The 21,571-nt window shown below is 38.1% G+C and overlaps 1 protein-coding gene across 1 annotated transcript in view; it reads left to right on the top strand.

Moving 5' to 3' along the window:
• Positions 1-16,826, top strand: part of MOSMO (modulator of smoothened) — a 77,238-nt gene extending 60,412 nt beyond the window's left edge. Inside the window, exons 2-3 of the mRNA XM_031002874.3 lie at positions 7,659-7,871; positions 12,868-16,826. Of these exons, the coding sequence (XP_030858734.1) occupies positions 7,659-7,871; positions 12,868-13,052 (398 nt within the window). The 3' untranslated portion in view covers positions 13,053-16,826. The remainder of the gene's footprint in view (positions 1-7,658; positions 7,872-12,867) is intronic.
• Positions 16,827-21,571: the final 4,745 nt, after the last annotated feature.

Below are 21,571 nucleotides of genomic sequence, written 5' to 3'. Positions count from 1 at the left end.
GCCAAGTTCATGCCACTGCTCTCTGCCTGGACAACAGAATGAGACTCTGTCTCTAAAAAGAAAGAAAAAAAAATCACTGTCAATCAGTAATTCTATATCCAGCAAAACTATCCATCAAAAATGAAGGAGAAATGTAGACATTTCAAGATAAACAAATGGAGACAACTCATCACAAGTAGACATGTTCTATAGGAAATACTAAAGTGTGTCCACAGGCTGAAATAAAAGGACACTAGTCAATATTTTGGATCCACATAAAGAAATAAAGAGCACTGGTAAAGGTAACTATGTAGGTAAATGTAAAAGTCAGTACAAGTATATTTTTGCTTATAACTTTTTTATTTTAAATCAATAATTATAAAACTGTGTTAGGCTTATAGTGTATACATATAATTTGCATAATAATAGTTCAAAGACAAGGGAGAGAATGGAGCTATATTGGAGTAAAGTTTCCGTATGCTACTGAATTTAAGTTGGTATTTAAATGATTGTTGGATTTCTTTTGAGGTAATATTCACCATTTTAAAGTGTACAACTTATGAAGTCCTTAAAATGGCCTAAAAAATAAAATGTACAACACAGTGGTTTTTCATACATTCACATATATGGATTTTCTTATAGTATTGTGCAACTATCACCAATGTCTAATTCCAGAATATTTGTAACATTCCAAGAAAAAGAAACCCTGTACTTCCCAATTTCTTTTTCTCCCACCCTCTGGCAACCACTAGTCTATTTTCTGCCTCTTTGGATTTGCCTATTCTGGACATTTCACATAAACGGAATCATATAATATGTGGTCTTTTGTGTCTGGCTGCTTTCACAAAGCATTGTGTTTTCAAGGTTTATCCATGTTGTAACATGTATCAGTAGTTCTTTTTTTTAATTGCTGAAAAATTCATTGTATGGATATTTTGTTTTTTATTCATCAGTTGATGGACATTTGTATTGCTTCTACTTTTTGGCTATTATGAATAATACTGCTATGAACATTCATATATAAGTTTTTGTGTAAAGATATGTAGTCTCTTCCAACCCCAAGTTGGTGCACTGCAGGACAATTCAATTCTGACACTAATCACCTGGAGTTAGTGCAGACCTCACAAATTAAGGACTCAGTTCTCCACAAATTCAGATGCTGCCCCCAATGCAGATGCTATCCACAAGGTCAGGGGGTCCCCAGGCTACCTCTGCTTCTCACTGGCTACAACTTTAGGGGTTCCCATGATCTCTTCAGGTTCAGTAAGGAGATACAGTGCTTTGATAGGAGCCCAGAGGACAAGCACTCAACTCAGGATGGGAGTGTAAGAGCTTGTCAAGGAAGATAGCCCAGGAGCAACTTCTAAGCTGCAACTGGAATTTCTAGTCATAGGTAGTAGCCAGGAAAAGAGGTTTGATAGAGTATTGTAGGCAGAGGGAACAGCATATATGAGGGCCTGGGGTGTGTATAATATAAGGAGATATATGAATTAGGAATTAATCTAAGAATTAGAGCATCAAGTATGAAAAGAAATGAAAGACTAGAAGCAGTATAATCCAGACCTTTACAGCCCATTTTAAAGAGTTTGGATTTAGGACAGAGAGTCACTGTAGAAGAGCCAGATCCAAGAAAGATCCCTAAAGAACACAAAATTTTAACAAATGGGAAAGAAAAAAGTGTGTATGAAAGGAGGAGAAACTAAAGAGGCAGGAGGAAACCCAGTAGATATGGAGGGAGTTACCAAAACCAAAGGAAATGTGTTTGAAGAAGCTATATCAAATGCTGCTAAAATGTTTTAAGTCCAGGACTTTAAATGTTAAGCATCCATTAGAGTTGGTGTTATGGAGTGAGTGAGCTTCACAAGAGCTCTATCAAAATGGTAGTTGGGGCAAAAGCCAACCTTCAGTAGGTTGAAGAGTGAATGAGACTCTGGGAAGTGAAGGCAGCAGAGGAGGAGGAAATCTGGCCATGGCTGGGGGCAAGGGAGGTTAGACAAAGCAAGACAGAAACAGAAAGCATGATGCCACTGGAGGACGTGTTGGCATATGGGATAGTTTTGTTTTATGGTAGGGGAAACTTAAACACATTCAAACATTTTTGAGATCCAGAAGAGGATAGATATGAAAAGAGAAAATAATGTATTGGGCAAGATCCCAAAGAAGGGGAGGATGGGATCCAAAACACAAGGAGAAAGGATTGTGAGAATGAAAGAATGAATGTGTTCAGATACATTTGTAAGTTTGATGGTAGACAGTTGAGGATTTGCTGTCTGATGGCCTCTACTTTTTTCTGAGAAATAATAGAGACTGATACCTACTGAATATGAAGGAAGTGGTAGATTTTTTAAAGGAGAGTGCAGGAGTCTTGGAACAGCCTCAGCAAAGAACAGTGAAGCACGGAATTAGTGAGACCTAATTAGTTTCTAGACAGAGATGACGGCCCTGAGATTAAAATTTAGAAATTTACAGCAGCACCCGTCTGCTCTGATGTGATTTTCTCCATCAGCATTCCACAGCCCGAAGGTTAGTACAAGAAGGAAGAAATTTCTATTGAGTCAGGGCTATCATTTTTGCCAGGTGGGTGCATGAAAAGATAAAAGGTGGTAACATAATGGATCAAGGACTCTAGGCTGGGTAGGGAAAGACATGAAGGCAAGAGGAAAGTGAGAGACTGGGAGAAACTGTAAGGATGGGTAAACTCCCGGGAGGGTAAGAAGAGGTGAAAGTCACAGGAGGGCATGCTGTTACTACAGTGGAGAGTAGGGCTTAGCCTCAGCCTATTATGTTACTCAGGTTTTCAGACACTGTCCATGTGTGGCTCATTAAGTTTCTTTGATTTACTTGTTCACTCTTTTTTTTGGCCAGTTTGCTATGTATAAGCACCTATATCCTAAAATACAATTTAGAAATCATAGCAGATAAAAATCATCACCACTAGCTATGTTTCTAGAGGAAAAAATTAGGTGTGTGACGTTTTTAAGTTACCCGTAGGCTGTTGTTTTTTTTTGTGCTTCTACTCATTCAGAGGGCGAGCTGCCAGCGTCTGACTTACCCAGGGAGGTGCACAGGGCTGTGTACACTGGGGTCTTTCCCCTTCCTGTTCCCCATCTTCACGTGCCATCCAATTCTAAATTTCTTCAGCCAGCCCATTGCTAAAACATGAAACTCCGTAATTTCAGTTCAATTGGGATACTACCCCTCGCTCAAATACAAATGCTCTTGGGAAAGGTAGTATGTTAAGCTTTTATCAATCATTAAGACATTTGTGGTAGAGTATTTTTTGGCCTGTGTAACCAGTGAAACAGCTTGCCAAGAACAGATTTTATTTCCCCAAGGAGGAAGTAGAGCAAGAGATCCACATCTGTGGTAGGGATTGGGCACTCCAAATCACAGTACCTAGAGCTGACAGGGAGAGCCCCGAGAGCGGAGGAGAGCATTGTCCGGAGGAGGAAAACGTAACAGGGAGATGGAAGAAGATAATAGCTAATGCTAACTTCGCTATTTTTGCTCAAATCCAACCCCGTATGGGAAAACCCTCTCTCTGGCCAGGTTGGCAAGCACTCCACATGATTTGCTCTGACAGACTGGTGGCTGTGCGCCTTTCTGCCTTACAGCCCCTGTGTTACAGATTTTCTGTGACACTGCTTTTACATGTAGTGATGACATACCTTATAATCATCCTCACTGTGGCAACAGACATGCTCAGACTGGCTGTATTAAATCGTTTTAACAGTGTCTGGATTTACAGATGACGAGCGTCGAAGCTTCTTAAGATGCCCCCACTTAATGGAGTAAGACTCAGGATGACTTTCCTTTTGTGTGTTATGCTGCACAGGTGAGATGCTGAGAGGCATGTGGGATGCTGTAGTTTCTAGTTCCATTTCCTTTTTCCTATTGTGTACAAGTCTTTTATTTGGCTGGGTTAGTTACCTAGGAAACAGCTGCAGGGTACAGATGGATTGGCTGTTTGGGGAATGGAATTACAGGCCCCTTCAAGAGGCAAAAAGACCTGTTGGATAAAACAAAAATTCGTGAATGGCTGAGCTTGTATTTAATAAGTGTGCAGAAACCATACTAAGATAGCTCTACAGTAGAGAACTTATTTAATGCAGTGCGATTTTAAATTTAGCTTGTTTTTAATACATTTAAACTCACTTAATGCTTATGAATTCCACTACTGCAGGCCATTTTGGGGTTTCCAGTGGAGTGGAAGGTGCAGTTCCCTCCTCTGAAAAGCTCATGTCCTGTTTGGGGATAAAAAGAAGCTACCTTAAAGTAAGTGCATGGTTGTATGATACAGACTAAATGTGTTAAGGGAATTTAAAAGAAGTAAAAGATCTTGACTGTTAATGTGGGTGATGAGTCTGAAGCTCAAGGAGGTAATTCCTTGAGGTAAAATATTAAATTTGAAGGCCTGGTGAAAGTTCGGGTACTAACAGACCTGAATTTATAAGATTTAATAGTAACAGCACAGTTAGCCTTGCAAATTCCCCCAGTCAGCTTACAGAAAATATATGACTGTGTTATAAATGTTGTCAACTTAGAGTCTCACTCAAGAAAATGAACTTTAACAATGTTGACTGACCACTGTTTGCATTAGCCCTTGCATATTTAAGGAAAGTCTATTTTTACTGAATGTGTGAGCATATTAGTTGTTGAATCTCTGACTGCTACTATGCTGAGCACGAGAGAGACTCAGCAAAATATTTGTGTATTGGCTGGGTGCGGTGGCTCACGCCTGTAATCCCAGCACTTTGGGCGGCCGAGACGGGCAGATCACGAGGTCAGGAGATCGAGACCATCCTGGCTAACACGGAGAAACCCCGTCTCTACTAAAAATACAAAAAAATTAGCCAGGCGTAGTTGTGGGCGCCTGTAGTCCCAGCAACTCGGGAGGCTGAGGCAGGAGAATGGCGTGAACCTGGGAGGCGGAGCTTGCCGTGAGATCGCGCCACTGCACTCCAGCCTGGGTGACAGAGCGAGACTCCATCTCAAAAAAAAAAAAAAAAAAAATGTGTATTGATTTTCTTATATACAGTATGCCTTCTGTTTGTCGATTAGCATTAGCTTTTTTTCTTCTAGAATAGAGCTGCTATTTGGTTTTGATTTATTGTGATAAGGAATTTGATAAATACAGGACTATAGCTATTCTTTTAAAGCTAAACCATGGTCAGATTATTTGCAGTTTTATAGAAGGTGTTGTAATTTTCGTACTTGTTCTGTTTGTAGTCACTTGGTGTGGTGTGCTAGACAGAGGAGGAGGAGAAAAGCAATTCCACTCAGAATCTACAGGCACAGGAGGTTAAGTTAAATTTCATTTCTAACGCTGAGAGAGTAAGAAAGTCAACATAAGGATACTCAGATATTTAGAAGGAGAGTTCAGTTATGATGTACTGAACCTACAATTTTTAATATTTACCAGCAAAAAATAATCAAATGTAAATCTAAGTTCACTAGGTATGTAGTTACCTTTGTAACTGTACAGACTTTGTATGTTAAATTGAGAAGAAAGTTGCTAATATAATAATTCATAATATTGCATTTTGTCAGAGGGTCTTTCATTGCCAGCAGTTACATCTTTTATAAATGGAACAGTGACTAGGAAAGGATAATTTGTTAATGGTCTTTTGCTGAATGATCAGGAGGAGTTTCCTGTTAAGAGTTCTCGAGCACTGCTGTGAATGCCTTCTTTATTTCCAAAATTACAAGAAAATGCCTCATCATAAGACACTCCCTCAAGTTTTTTTGTTTGTTTGTTTTCAAGGAGACTTTTTAGTGTTTTTGTTTAAGAACAGTCATGCAATTCCCTGGTGCCTACTCACCTGTACCAAATCCTCTCTTCTGGTTTCAAGCAATTACCGTGAAACTTAAAAGGTTAGCAATAAACAGTGTGACAATTTTTTTTTTACTGATTTACTTCTCTTTGGCCTATGAAGTCAATCAGCTCCAAGTAGAAGGTGGTGTGTGGCATAGTGTGTAGCATTTTTGTGAAGATTTGTGTACTTTCTGTCCGGTCTGCCTTCCTCCTGCCTGTGATAACCCCATAAGTATAATGTTGCTTGCACCTGGGCAGGGATCACCAGATGGGTATAGTTATTAGATGACTTGGGAAAAAAGTACAGCTTGTTTATTTTCTTCTCTGCTTAACAGTTAGCATTTGGGGGAGGACTCAAACTCAACTTTGAGAGAAGAACTGATTTCTTGTTTCATTTTATTTCAACAAGTTGCTTTATTTCTAAAAATACATCAATGGCCAAACTCCAGTTGCAGAAAAGCACCCTCCTTCCAGCAGCGCCACCTAGCCACACGTGCACGTGCACAAAGTCCAGCCCTGCTCTGTCTTCCCACCAGGGCAGCTTCCCAAAATGCCACTAGGAATTTCACCAGTTCCCTTCACAGAAGACATTTGTTCGTGGCAAGTGCTATGATTTCGAGGTCAATGTCTTTTTTATTTTTGTGTTCATATTGAGAAAATAATGCTGGCCAGGCACAGTGGCTCACACCTGTAATCTCAGCACACTGGAAGGCCAAGGCGGGAGGATCGCTTGAGACCAGGAGTTCTAGACCAGCCTGGGAAACATAGACCCCATCTCTATAAATAAAAGAATGTAGACCAAAAAAACCCCCCAAAATGCAAAAATCTGTTATGTTTCTAATAGCTCCAGAAATTTCCATTCCTATATTTTTGGTAACTTTTCCCATTTGCCATTGCTCTTGGAAGGGGAAACAAGTAGTTTTTATTGAGAAGTACCATTGTAAACATTCTTCTTATTGGGGAAGAAGATAAAATAATTACTCTGTCACCTTTCTAATCTAAGTTTTTATAAATTACCCCAAATTTGATTGAGGGAGGGCCCTTGGGTTTGACATGAGATCATCCTTATGGAAAAATAATGCTTGATGTTTTACCAAAATCACTTTTATTTGAATGGGGAGAGACACTTTAAGAATTACCTTCATAATTTGCCTTTGTGATTTTCTGTGAAGCATGCCAGCCATGGTTTGGCAGCGTGAACACTTGTAAACTCTACAAAAATTGGTGAATATACCAAGTTTGGGACAGAGGGCCCTCCTAGTTTTTCCAACATTTTCTTGAGTTTAATGGAAAACTACTTATACTGTAATATTCTTAGACCTTATACCTTTCATAAACATATTGCTTCTGGCATTTAATCTATTATTTAATTTTATTTCTATATTACAATTAGGCATATTTCAGGTTTGTCTTCAATTTTCTGAAAAGTGATTTTCTTTTCAGCCAAAATGAAGTCATATACAATGAGTCTTGGATCTAGGAATCAAAAAATACCAGTTCTTTCTGCCAGCATGCAGGCTCAGTGAGGGCAGGAACCTCATCCTGTCTGCTGTTATTTCCCTGGAGCCTAGAAAAATACCTGACACAATTACTCAGAAAAGTATTTATTTAATGAATGCCTGAGTGAACTGCCTGTTATGACTTTTCTGAGGTCATTTGTTATTTTTTTAAGTTCACTTTGTATGTTAAACTAAGTATTACTACGTTATGAACTACAGCAGATGCTGAAGAGTAGGACTTAGGATGTGCTTAAATGACCCACGAAGAGATAAATGAGATTTAAGAACTAAAGGGGTGGTGGTGAGGAATATTCCCTGGACAGGCCAAACCCACTAAAATATTCCCACCATTTGCATCTCCGCAGGAGCACTCACTGTGGGCCTCGTGCGACAGTGTCAAACAATCCATGGACGAGACCGGACGTGCATCCCTCCCCGGCTTCCCCCGGAGTGGGTCACCACACTGTTTTTTATCATCATGGGAATCATTTCATTGACTGTCACATGTGGTTTGCTGGTGGCTTCCCACTGGCGAAGAGAAGCTACAAAATATGCTCGATGGATAGCATTCACTGGAAGTAAGTAACCTGTGCTTACTAAATTTGTCTAGAAGGCACCCACCCACACTGGTATTTTTATGAAGATAATCAAGAATCAGTAATAAGGACTTCATAATCATCAAAGAGCACCAATTGTGTATGGCCGTGAGATAGACTCTACACAGTCCCATCATTTCTTCAAAACTCTTTCTGCAAGACCAGGACATCCACAACTTTAATCACTTTGTATGAAATGCTATTTTAATGAATTTTATTTTTGCTCAGATTGTGACATAAGTGTTCCAGGTTTGTGACTCAGAGTTACCAGTAGCCTGAGTCTTTTCCTCTTCTTGAAGCTATTGGTATCATCTATCAAAATAAAGATAAATATAGAACAAATACGTAAAAATATAAATTAGATGAAGGTGGAAATATTTTTTAATATTGATTTTGAGTTTCTGCTGTATGTTGTAACCATTGAAAAATCAACACATTTTGTTATTTAATAATTGTTTATCAATATTTCTTACTCCATTAAGCTCTGCCCAAGGGTATAAGTTTATATATTACACATTCTCTTGTACTTTGCAAAATTGGTTTAATTTCACAACACATCAGAGATTTATCTCAAGTTAAACAGAAGAAACAAAAATGCACAAAGAAAAGACATTTCTGCAATTCTGCTTCCGTACTTCTTTCTCTCCAAAGCAATTATGCACCCCAGGGGATATTTAACAATATCTGAAAACATTTTTGGTAGTCACAACTAGAGGGATGCTGGTGGGTAGAGGCAGGGAGGCTGCTAAACATCCTACAAATACATAGGACAGCCCCCCACAACAAAGAATTATCTGGTTCCAAGTAGCAGTAGAGCCACTGTTTAGAAATCCTGCTCTAAAGAAACAGGAGAACAATACCTATGCAAATGAGACTTTTAATTCAGTGCCTTAAAATAATCTCAGGTTTGCATACATTTTTAAAAATAAATATAACAGCTGACTTTCTCTTGATATTTTCATTTAGTACGCATATAATTGGGATAAGGGATAATCCCATGTATCCCTATTAATGTTAAAACTCAGTTTATCCTAAAGGGCTGCAGGAGAGTGATATTCCTTCATGAGCCTCTGTTTCTTCCTGTATTCTCTGAAATTGATACTCTTTAATGTGTATGTTTCTGGCTCTGTGTATCTATATTGCCCTTAATTTTTAAATTTAGATCAAGTTGCCTTTTATATAAAAAAGGTTCTCCATCCTTGTTAAGCAGAGCGAAACAAGTTGGTGACCTTTCCCCTGTCAAACAGACCTCCTGAGACAATTCTTTTCTGGAGAGAGGGTCCAGAAGCAGTCGTAGAAACAGTGCGGCTAAAGTTAAGGATATTGATGAGAAATTTAAAGAGAATCTGCTTCTTTATCTTTTACTCACAGATTCACTAATCCAGATAGAAATCACTCTTCAAGGAGTGAAATAATATCAAAGAAGGATTTAGTTTCTGGATTTAGTTGAAATTTGGGAATGCATATGCCTTGAATACCAAAAACCTAAAATATGATTTAGCAAGGTAGTGTGAGTTGAAACGTTATATGCTCTCATGAGCTATAGATTCTTATGACCCAATAAAGGGAAAGAACTAGGATTATCTTTGTTTTCCATTCCCCTTAAGCAGAGAATATTTAAGTATGTGTAGTTGCCCCCAAATGCAATGTATTTTTTCCTTTATTTTTTAAATAATTTAACTTTTTGAAATAATATGTGCATATGATGCATAATTCAAAATCTGTGAAAGGGTAACCATGTGAAATCATATTTGGCCCTGTCACCCAGCCATCCCATTAACCCCTTTCCTGGAGGCAACCATTTTTACCAGTTTCTGGGGTTTCCTACTAGAGGTATTCAGTGCACAGAAACATATCTATTATGTGTGTGTTCCATACATACATATTTATGTAAAATTTTTTCTACTGTTCTGTAACTTGGTTTTTAAACGTAATATATCTTTGGGCTAATTTCATTTAAGCAAGCATAGAGCTCCCCCATATCCCGTGACAGCCCCACCGAGGACCTCCTGGGGCTCCCTAGTCAAACAGGTTAATGAGTCTAATGGCTCAAGGCTTCTGAGAACCTCCCTGGTGCGTGAGGACCTTGAGGGTGAGGATAAGGGCTGCCTTGCTTTTAGCTTCCTTAAATACATTGTTTTTGGTACCAGAACGAGTGGCTGGGGTGACAGTTCTGAGAGGGATTGGGCGCCCCCTAGTGTTTCCACTGCACCCCTGAAAAATGTACTTTATTATGTGTATTTCTATTCCCGTTAAGCTATAGTTTTCATAATAATGTAAGGGTGATATCTTCTGATGGCCGTGCACAGTGGGGAAATATGTCTCAGAGAAGAGCCCCCACATGATGGGGGTTCCCTATGGGGGCAAAGGAAACCAAGATGAGTCGTCCTGTTCTTCAAGTCTGGCCCTTGTTCTTTCCTTTGCCACCCTGATTTCCACCCTCACCTACCAGTGCACCTGATTTCTGACTCTCGCCACCAAGAAATCTGTGCCATGGAGGATATGAAATTGTGTCTTTACAAACTTATTTAGGATCCAAAGCTCAGCCTTCAAAGTTTGATATTATCAGCATTAATAATATTTTAAGATCTAAAGTAACTTAATAGTTCACAATAGCTTAAAAGAAAAACTCATCCACCTGCATTAAATCTGCTCCCAGGAAGTATATAGAACCTGCTTCCTTGGATTTAAAACTAAGGCTAAACAGGACTTCATTGTTCCCTTAAAATTTAAGCCTTTTCTAACAAATTTGAAAAATATTTAACTCTTGAAAATGTTGAACTCTTTAGTTGCAAAATGATTACTCCATTATAAAGGATAGATCTTTTTTACAGTAGAAAATAGGAAATGGTAGGAACAAAGTTGGCATGTCAACACAATGAACAAATTTAACATCTGCATATTCCTAAAGTACTTTTCTAAATTACTTGTTTCTTGAGATTAGTCAACATTAAGAAAAAAAATTGTTTTACAACAATAATTTTGCCCCATTGTTTTTTAAATTAGATTGTGTATAGTTACCTAAATCGTGGTTTCATTTTACTCACCAGACCATATTAAGCCGTGGAACCATTAGAAATTGGTGACAGACAACACTGATAAGTGGGCATTGGCAGCACTAGTAGTTATTTGTTGCTGACTATGCAACAAAAAAGCTAAAAGCTTTAAAACATAATGCCTGAATTTTTCGTTTGTTCTATAGTAGGTATCTAAAAAAATCCAAGTTTGCTTATGTAATATTATTTGGTGTGGTCATTTGCCCAAAATGAAATAAGCTGTAAGTTTGTATAATATAAAATAATCTACCTAAATCGTACAAGTAAGAGTGCTGTTGTTTCTTAAGCTGATGTATTACTTAAGCAAATGTTTTTTCTCGTATTGTTGGAGTTATTCCTTCTGGAAGGGGTTCCTAATTGACTTCTTTAAAACTCTGAAAGTTTTGTTGATTGGTTAACACACAAAAAAATGTAGAGAAGAGTGTCAGCTGAAATGTTTATCCAGGACTCTGTTAGTATTGCTGGGGGATAGTTTTCACCTGGAGGTGAAAACGCATTCATTTAATAATGGAAGGTCCAACTCTTCATGTACAGTGACTAGTAGTCTGTCCTCACATTATACTGAAGAAGTATTTCTGCCTCCAGAGAAAGTTGAAGGACAATGAACACTTGAGCAATATGCTTTCAAAAATCAAAAATATTTTCTTGGAAAAGCTAGCCTATCTGTAAATAGTTTGTGTTCACTAAGAAGACCATTTCTTTGGTAGCACAAGGGAGCAGGCCATTTGCTGAAACACTGGACTGTGGAATCACTTTTACCCAGACATTGGGTTTTCTGATATCCTTTTAAAAACATTTTAACAAATAATATACTCCTTTGTGTTTACAAGCAAAACTCAAAGAAGGTTACCTATCCTCCCTGACTTTAACCTACCTCTCTGGGTATTCAGAAACCAGACAGAGATTTTATTTTTTGGAATATTATCCATGATAAGAGATAACCACTGTGACACTTTACTAATCCCAGAGATCTGAGGTTATTTCTACTAGCTGGTTTTATTTTATTTTTATTTATTTATTTTTGTATTGAGACAGAGTCTCAGTCTGTTGCCCAGGCTGGAGTGCAGTGGCACAATCTCGGCTCACTACAACCTCCACCACCCAGGTTCAAGTGATTCTCCTGCCTCAGCCTGCTGAGTAGCTGGGATTACAGGCTTGCACCTCTACGCCTAACTAATTTTTGTATTATTAGTAGAGACAGGGTTTCACCATGTTGGCCAGGCTGGTCTCAAACTCATGACCTCAGGTTATCCGCCCGCCTCGGCCCCCCAAAGTGCTGGGATTACAGACATGAGCCACCATGCCCGGCCTCTACTAGCTGATTTTAAATCAGAGTAAGATAAGTGATGCTTATTTATATATACCTTTTCTCCAATTCCTTCTCACTAACACCGAGAGGAACAGAGAATTGTCAGAATAGTAACTATTGTGATAATGGTATGCAGCACTCATTCAGCACTTACTGTTACCTGGCGCTGTGTCAGGGACTAGACATTATTTTATTTATCCTTCTAGTATTTCCCCCATTTTCAGAAGGGAACCAGAGGCTTAAGATTACACAGCTAGTAGGCAATAGAGCTGGAATTGAGCCCCTACCTGACTCTAGCTAGTGCCCTTAATTACTATTGTAAATGGCTAGGAATCGTATTTGTGAGGATTTGGTAGGTTTGGAAAAGGACTTTCTTAATCCTGATATTCAGAATTGTCCTAAAACTTACATAAAAGCCTAACCTAGCTTTTACTGTATTGTTAGGCTTCACGGATATTATGTGACCTGTAATATATACAAATTTTTAACAAGTGACCCATGTTTTAACAGGTTTGGCCAGCCCTTCTTATAAGCTTCCTTTGTGCCAAATTTTCATTGTTTTTTGAAATCACCAAACCGTGTTACTAATGTTGTGTTTTGGTTTGTTTTACAGTGATCCTTTTCTGTATGGCTGCCCTAATATTTCCAATAGGATTTTACATCAATGAAGTCGGAGGTCAACCTTATAAATTACCCAACAACACAGTAGTTGGGTCATCATATGTACTTTTTGTCTTATCAATTTTCTTTACAATAGTAGGACTTCTATTTGCTGGCAAAGTTTGTTTACCAGGCTGATGAATGTCTAAATTGCTTGACTCTTATTATTTTTTATTTTATTTTATTTTTTTATTTTTGGAGGGTGGAGAGGACAAAGGCGAGGCATCTGAGCAGACCTCTCATGGGAAGATGCTCAGATGAAACTGATGCTGAGAAGGAAAAAAAAAATGCTTTGATTTGTTCTCACTATGCACTTTGGATTTAAAAAAAAAAAAAAGAAAAAAGGAGAGCCTTTTCCATAACCAAATACAGACAATATTGACTAAATCTCCTGAGCATATTCAGGCAGTCAGGTCTGCACTGTGATAGCAACCTAGAGAAGGAGAATGCTTTATACCGAAAAGCATGTGGCCCTTTGTGACTCTGTTGTTCCGTTTTTAATGTCTAATGATTCATTAGAGGAAAAAAAAAAAGTCTAAGTATTTATGTGTCATGGTAGACCAGAGGGATGCAAGAGAAGTTCATGTGGGGCTGGCCTCACCTCCTAAGAAATTAGTGTTCACAACTTCCTTGTAATAGTATGAGCCTTTGGCACCAGAATGGATTGCCGTTGCATTACTGCACCAAGAAGCCAATAGATCAAAACTTGTTTGCTAAAATGTATGTAAAAATTCTGAAATTCCCTCTCTCTGTGTACAAAAAAAAAAAAAAATCAAACACTAAGACACATGTTTTGGGTGGGTGGGTGGGGGAAATCTTCCTTATATTTATATAAATATATATAATATATATATTTTGCTGATGCAGTATACAATGTGTATATATGTGTGTGTGTGTGTATGTGTGTGTAAATTTATATACACACACATGCAAACAGTTCCTGGAAGAGAATTCTGAATGCTTTGCTAGCAAAACACTGTGGTATGCAAACCTAGAACCCAATAGAAAAAAAAGCCATTTATCTGAAGGCTGCATAGTGGAGAGAGTCTTCAGTTTACCTCATTCTTTGTAGCAGCCCTTGATTTTAACAGGTTTTTGTAATAGGTACAGATAATCCCATACCTTTCTAGGTGCGATTTTAAGTTAAGCTAAAAATTATTTGTAGGGTTAATTTATTTGTATATGATAGTAGAAGGTAAGATCATGTCAAACCTTATAATTTGGGGAATCTGACACTATTTAAATTATTGGCAACTGTTGTCTATTGTACAGAGATTCTTTTTCTACTGGCTTAGTCTGTTACATTAATAATGCATTTTATATGTTCAGGCACACTTTACATAAATACAAAGTTCGCTAGTAAATATCTGGCTATTTTGGCTATTTACAACACTAATTTCATTATTTTTATCTGTAAGCATTATTAATACATCTTTACCAAAACCTGAGCAATACAATATTTTCTTTATGTGTTATATGCCTTTGTTTGCTAAAAGCTAATATTTTTGCATTTACTTTAAAGGGCTGTACTAAACCCACAGCTTTAAGTTCTTCCCTAAAAGAAGCATTGCAGCTAACCCTTGAACTCACAGTTTTAAAATACAGTATTTCTCTTCTCCACATCTCCATGCCTTCGCATCAATGCTTGTTTTTCCTGGTGAACACTATAGATAATCTCCTGTTTGAAATGTGGGACAGGGTGTTTCATGGCAGTGGAGCTAAGTTTCTCCTCTTTATAGTGAACTGGTGACCCAAATGTCCCTGTCATTTATAGTGAACTGATGACCCAAATGACTCCGTGTCAGTAGAGTCCCATGTGGCCCATGCTTCACACAAGCAGAAATGAATGCACTGTTTTTAAGGCTAGATTATCAGTTCTAGAATGATTACTTCAAAGATGGGAGCTACCTCCTCAGATATTCACACTATGAAATGGAGGTGCTTGATGTGTTTAACACTGGCTTGTTTGACAGTTTTCTATCTTACTGTTAATTCAGCAGTATTTTATTGTGAAAGAAAACCCCAGTGTTTGAGCTCACTCAGGAATTGGGGAGAGAGATGGACCACCACTGTGGTGCATTTCTTAAGTGTTCTGGGAGAATGTCATACTTTTCCTTCCCAGAGTAAAAGAAACCTTTGGGAGATCCTGAGGGAGACTGTTTCTCCCCAAGTATGATGATGTCTAGTCAAGTCTAAGAATACCACTGGACATGTTCTATGGACATTTGGGATTGCAGTTGCTATTCTGATTTGATTGGTCCTCAGTCAAATGGATCACTTTGAAGGAAAGCTTTGGTTGTCACCGTTATATACCACTGAGATAAAGTGTTAGCAAAGTATGGTTCAAATTAACTTATGACATGACCAAGAGCTTTTCTCTTCCAAAAGATGAATTGTATTGTAAATAGTTTCTCAAAATATTTTTAACTGGATCATGAGCATGGGGAGAGAAAGTTTCTCAGCTGCTAAGAATTTCCCCACTGTTTACTTCTTTCACTTATGGTGGTATTGCATTTAAGATTACAAAATTTAAGGTTTTATTTGTATCTATTACCCAAACCATTAAATTGTCTTTAATTTCATTGTTGTCTTGGAGGTCCAGTGCATACAGGGCTGATGGGGGAAAACTCCCTCTAGCCAGTCAGCACTCTAACCCAGGATTAAACCATCCCATCAAGTAGTATGTGAAGTCAAGTCTTCGTACTCTTGCAGACCAGACATTGAAATGGATTCATTCATATAGATTTCTATAAATCCTATAAGTGAAAAGATAGACAACTGTCAGCAGTTGCTTTTTAAAAAGGTCACTATAATAAGTACTATATAGTACAGTATTAATTTATAGCAGGAAATCGTATGTTGTAAACTGTATATAAAACACTGTTTTATGGTGCAATCATTTGTCAAACTTTTGTCTGTTTCATTGTTTTTAGAGTGTGTGCATTCTTCTCATACCTAAGAATATCACTGTAAAATCTGCTGAAAACTATTTTTAGGTTTTATTTGCACAAGACTGAATTAGTTTGAAATTTTTGGAAGCTCCTATTGAACATGCCCAAACATCTGTAAACATGAACAATCTTCAATTTATTAAAAGCAAACATTTCAGTATGATTCTTTCCAAAGGTAATCCATGTTCTATGTTGTTAATGTGTGTATGTAATTTTTCTGACTCTTCCACCTCTTATAAACCTATTTTCTGTTTCATTTGTTTTGTTTTTGAAGGATGGCTCTTTTTTCTTTTTAATGTTCTAGATGACCAAAACACTATTGGTTTTTACCCTTTTGCCTAAAGCTTTGATATCCCCACTTGATGTTCTGTGAATTCACTGTTTAATCTATTAAGTGAAATAATAAATAGTCCTGGTGACAAACAATCTGTTGATTTAGAGGAAAGGCCCTGAAAAATACAGTATTGGAAACTAACTTTGCATATGCTGTTAGCTATTATTTTGCATCATGGGCTTCATGGGAAGAACATGTTGCATTTATTTTGTCTTTATTAAAAGACTACTAGCCACAAGTTACTTTGATTATAGTAACTGTTTTATCAACCCACTTCATCTTTAAAAAATTAAATTTACATTCACAATTCAAAACAGTAAACTGTCTTTCAGAAAATTTTTGAAGGATAAAAACATGAAGGAAAAAAGTGGCCCGTGTAGGTAGGATTCCCTACACAGGACTTTTAGTTGTATCACCTCAAGAGATTTTGAAGTTTGTGATCAAGGTCTGTATATTATCCCAAACTTTATTAAGAATTGTTTTCTAATTGGTTATAACATTTTTCAATTAATAGTTTCAAAACAAATTGTTAATACAACTGTATAAAATGAACATAATTTTCCTCACTTGTATTTTTGTTATTGAGCAAGTTTATCAAAATAAATTGTCTACTAAAGAAACTAAAAAGGCTTCTATTACTTTGAAATAAGCTTCATTTAAAAAATTGATTTCTTATGGAGGTTTCACATATTCACAAGTGCCACTTCCATGCCTCTTGGGTTGGTTTTTTGTTGTTGGCATTGGGGGGTGAGGGCGGTCTTTCCCTATCTTCTTCCACTCCCACTCTTTGCTCACCGCTAGAGAAGAGATGCCATTAATATTCCAGGACGTGGATTAGGCCATGATTACCCATAAGAGTCACTCAGGAATAAAAGACCACATAGATGTGGCTTTCCCTTCTGCATCATGCTTCCATGAGCTAGGAGAGAGAAACCAAGCCAAAGCCCTCAAGCCAACTATCTTTCTCTTCTTTCTTCCTTGCACATAGACCCAAGTCCATCTTTGCTTCAGTCTTCTGTTTCTACTTTACTCCAGGCCAAAAGATCTTAGCTTTTAAAATCTTAAAGTATGGGCTGGAGGAGCAAATACAGAGGCCTTTAGGCCCTGTCACAGCTTAACTATAGCTCTCTGGGGGTGTCAAGATTAGCCCAACCGAATAATAATAATAAAATATTTACAGTTTGCTACTGATTCTTCCTTGTGTGGCCTTTTGAGGAGCCTCCTGGGGAATTGGAGGATTAAGACATGGTAAGATTTAGATGTTCTTGGGTTCTAAGATTGAGGGGTTTCCTTGGAGGTGAGACTTGAAGTACTATGTGTGGGAAAGTTCCAGGCAAACTAGGATGAGTTGGTCACCCTACCCTATCTTCACACCATCTAAATCTTCTCCTGATTTGTAACACAGATTAGAGGTTTTTGGGGGGTTATTTTCTATAAACATTAATGAATAGGTCAATTGGAAATTGTAATGGTAGATTTATGCTGAGCTGCTATGGTGGAGGGGACGCTTTTTCTATTTGGTAATACCTTAGGAAAAGGTAACACAGTGGCTTTGAAAACAACATGGGTTCAAAAATACTTTTTTTTGACTTATTCTTCTATCATCTCTATTCTAGCCACTATGAGAAGATTATAGGAAAAACACCAAGACTAGAGGACTCTGGGTTCCTTTTATGCAAAGTCAACTCTTCTGGGTCACAGTTACCCAGCAACAAAAATAAAGGTAGTTATTTATAAATGGTATTAAAGATAGAAAGCACAATGTATATTTTTTAAGAGTTTTGGTTCTTTTCCCAGGAGAAGAAAACACTGTGGGTTGGTATTTTCAAGCACATTCAAGGGTTTTACAAATCAGCCCCAGTTCCAGTCACACACAATCTAAGACCACCCAAGATAACATTTCAAGAAGAGATTTTTCACAAGACTATAAAATTTCAGTGCTGGATGAAATGTCAAAGAGCGTGTCCAGTGTTTTCACTTTCCAGGTGAGGAAATCGAGGCCTCAGACTTTTCCAAAGTCACTCAACGAGATATCAGCAGAGCACTCGACATAGGGAAGAATGTCTTTGACATGTGGGCCTTGGACTTAAGACCAACATTCATATTCTCTAGCCATTGAACCAGTCTTCCTTCAACTGGTCTCCATTCACTCTGATCCATCCACATCAATTCTGCCAAGATACTCGTAACGCAAAAGAAAGCATATTATTTCCATGTTCACATTTCTGTCATTCCCATTGTCTACAGAATGAAATCCAAACTCCTTTAGCATAGCTTTGACAAGCTTTCGTGATCTGGCTTCAAGCTCTCTGTTCAGTCATTTCCCACCTCTCTCTCTCGTCACTTCTTACTGACAACCAGCCTGTTCTCCATTCTACATTCACTACAACCTGCTCCCTGCCCCGGTTGTGTCTGTACCACCTCCTCTCAGTTTTAAAGTCCTCCCATATTTGAAATATATCTAATCTTTTGTGCTCTGTGTCTCTTTTGCTTATGCTTCTGTAACAGAACTTGCTAAACAGGCATAGACTGCCTGGATTAAATCTAAATTCCACCATTCCAGTTGTGTGACCCTTAGTAAATCATGTAACTTACGTGAGCCTTGGTTTTTTCATCTGTAGAATGGGACTAATAATATTACCCACTTAATGGGGCTGTTGTTGGTTTAAAGGAGATAAAGTTCCAAGCACATAGTAAGCATTCAAATGTTAGTTGCTGATATTGTCATTAGTAAGTGCTTTTGTATAACTATATAAATTCTTGAATGCAAAGAGTATGGCTTCCTCATTGTGTACTCACTAGAAACCTGGCACAGTGCTTTACACACTGAATTATGAAAATTAAAGTTGGGGCTAGGTGATAAAGAAAAATTATGAAACCATATTTCCTGGAGATTTGAAAGACAGAGTCATCAATCTGCCAGGTTTGTTTCAGTGAACTTCCTCCTGAAGGCAGAGGCTTGCCTAAATCAGCCTTTATAAGGATGGTTACTTTATTAATAAGTATTTGGCTATATAATATATCAGTTCCATTGATCTCCTTAGAATTTCCCCATGGACTCCAGATCCTTTACTACTGAACTCACAGGGCTGTAACGCTGATACTATACAGAGAGGACCAGGACGATGCCAGCACCCCGTTTATCCTGAGTGAACTCTCCGGAGGCCTCTTCAAGCTTGTGGGTTCTCTGCTGTCTTAAAGCCATCCATCCATTTGATAGGTTTTGCAAAGACTTGGTCCTGCCAAGATGGTTTTAATCATTTCTGCTAAAAGGAATGGACTCGAGGATTTGATCTCATTTTAGATGCAGTTGTCCTCACTTGGCCATTTTACAGCACTTTAGTAAATATGGCCAGTGTATTTGGTCACTATTAAATCAATCCCCATTCATTATCTGTCAGGGCAAGTCAGTGAAGTAAATACTATGTTCTGACCTCTGGCACTCTTTCTCATGTTGTTTAAATATTTAATATTGTCTAAGGCAATTCAAGTAGTTTCTTAAATAAAAAATATGAAAACTCATTCTTTTCCATTCCTTTGTTTTCTATGACAAATGCAAAGAAGTTGAAGAACCAAAATCCTTTCCATTTTCCATAATAAATTGCTCTTTAAAAACTCACATATCTAAGAAGGCTTTTGACTACCTCATCTTCTAAATGTTTTACTAAGATAGGTAGTAAGCAGCAAAATGAACTTATTTGGTGCAGTCCCACCCTTACATGCACCACTCCAATACTTTACCTAATTTCTGCCTTCAGGGTTATCAGTAACTTTTTCCTGCCTTATGTGCTATTGTGGAGAAAGAAATTATGACCTTGAACCGGGACACAAATTTTCTTTTTACAATAACATGTATCTGTAGATTTTTTTTAAAAACACAAAAATAATATAGGAAACAAAAAGTTCCCTCCTCCACAATCCACCTTCCAGAGATAACCATTGTTAACAGTTTATTGGGTATTTTAACAGACATTTTACTGATCAGTTTAACAAAAGCAAGATATTATCTATACCTGCCACTGCTTTTTTTTTTTTTTTTTTTGAGACAGGGTCTTGCTCTGTCACCCAGACTGGAGTAAGTGCAATGGCACAATCCTAGCTCACTGCAGCCTCAAATTCCGGGGCTCAAGCGATTCACCCACCTCAGCCTCCCAAGTAGCTGGGACTACAGGTGCATGCCACCACGGCCTGCTAATTAAAAAAAAAATTTTTTTTTGTAGAGATGGGGGTCTCAGTATGTTGACCAGGGTCGTCTCCCAGTCTCCTCCTGCCTTGGCCTCCCAAAGTGTTGGGAGCCACCATGCATGCCCAGTGGCTTTCTTTTTTGACTTAATTTGTGATGTAGATTTTTCTATGTCAGTAAATATAGAGCTTCCTCATTTTAAATGCATAGTATTCCATTTGATACATATCAAATATGTGTCTTCCCATTTTGATGTACATGAGGTTGCTTCCAGATTTTTGTTATTGCAGATAATGCTGCTGTGAACTTAGGCCTTGGATAACAAAAACTTCTCAAATGTCATAATAACCTGACATTCTAACTGAAGCGTATCAACTATTAAAGGAATTCCTATTTTCAAAAGCACTGTGGTTAAATAATAGTGGCATTCTCTACGTTTAGAGAAGGAAACTAACAGTAAATTCATGTGTTATGTGCTTTCCCATATGTCATCTTAATCCTCTACCTGTGAAGTACAGGGTGGTGTTTTATAGACTACAAAACCAAGGATCAAAAGGCTGAACACCTTACTCCAGGTTCTGTAACTAGCAACTGGTGAATCTGGGTTTCACAGCCAGGCTCCCTGACTTCAGATCTAGGACTCCTGCTGTCCTGCATTGCCAGTGTGGCTGATCTAAAGGGAATAAAAATAACTTGTCCCGCTTGCATGGTTCCTTGGCTCAAACACGAGCAGCTAAATCTACGGTTTGCTTCTTCTGGATGTGGAATGCAAACAACCATAAAAGGTGGTCCCTATTTAGAAACACTTTCCACTTTGTTGAGAGAAAAAAAAAAAAGTAAGAAAAACCTCCCACTTATTAAGTTGTTTGTGTCAAATCTTCCATCATTCGCCTCTCATTGTTGAGCTTTCTCTTTGTAATCATTGTTCACTGGTTTTTGGGTTTGGTTTGGTTTTTGGCTGCTCACTGCAGCCTCGACCTCCCGGGCCACCATCTTCCCACCTCAGCTTCCCAAGTAGCTGGGACCACAGGCATGCACCACCATTTCTGGCTAATTTTAAAATTTTTTGTAGAGATGGGGTCTCACTTTGTTGCCCAGACTGGTCCTGAACTCCTGGCCTCAAGCAGTCCTCCAGCCTCGACCTCCAAAGGTGCTGGGATTACAGGCATGAGCCACCATGCCCCAGCCT

The sequence above is a fragment of the Gorilla gorilla genome, chromosome 18, assembly GCF_029281585.2.
Source record: "Gorilla gorilla gorilla isolate KB3781 chromosome 18, NHGRI_mGorGor1-v2.1_pri, whole genome shotgun sequence".
NCBI classification, from domain to species: domain Eukaryota; kingdom Metazoa; phylum Chordata; class Mammalia; order Primates; family Hominidae; genus Gorilla; species Gorilla gorilla.
Note: the sequence above shows the minus strand (reverse complement) of the source record. Positions and strands in the feature narration are given on the sequence as shown.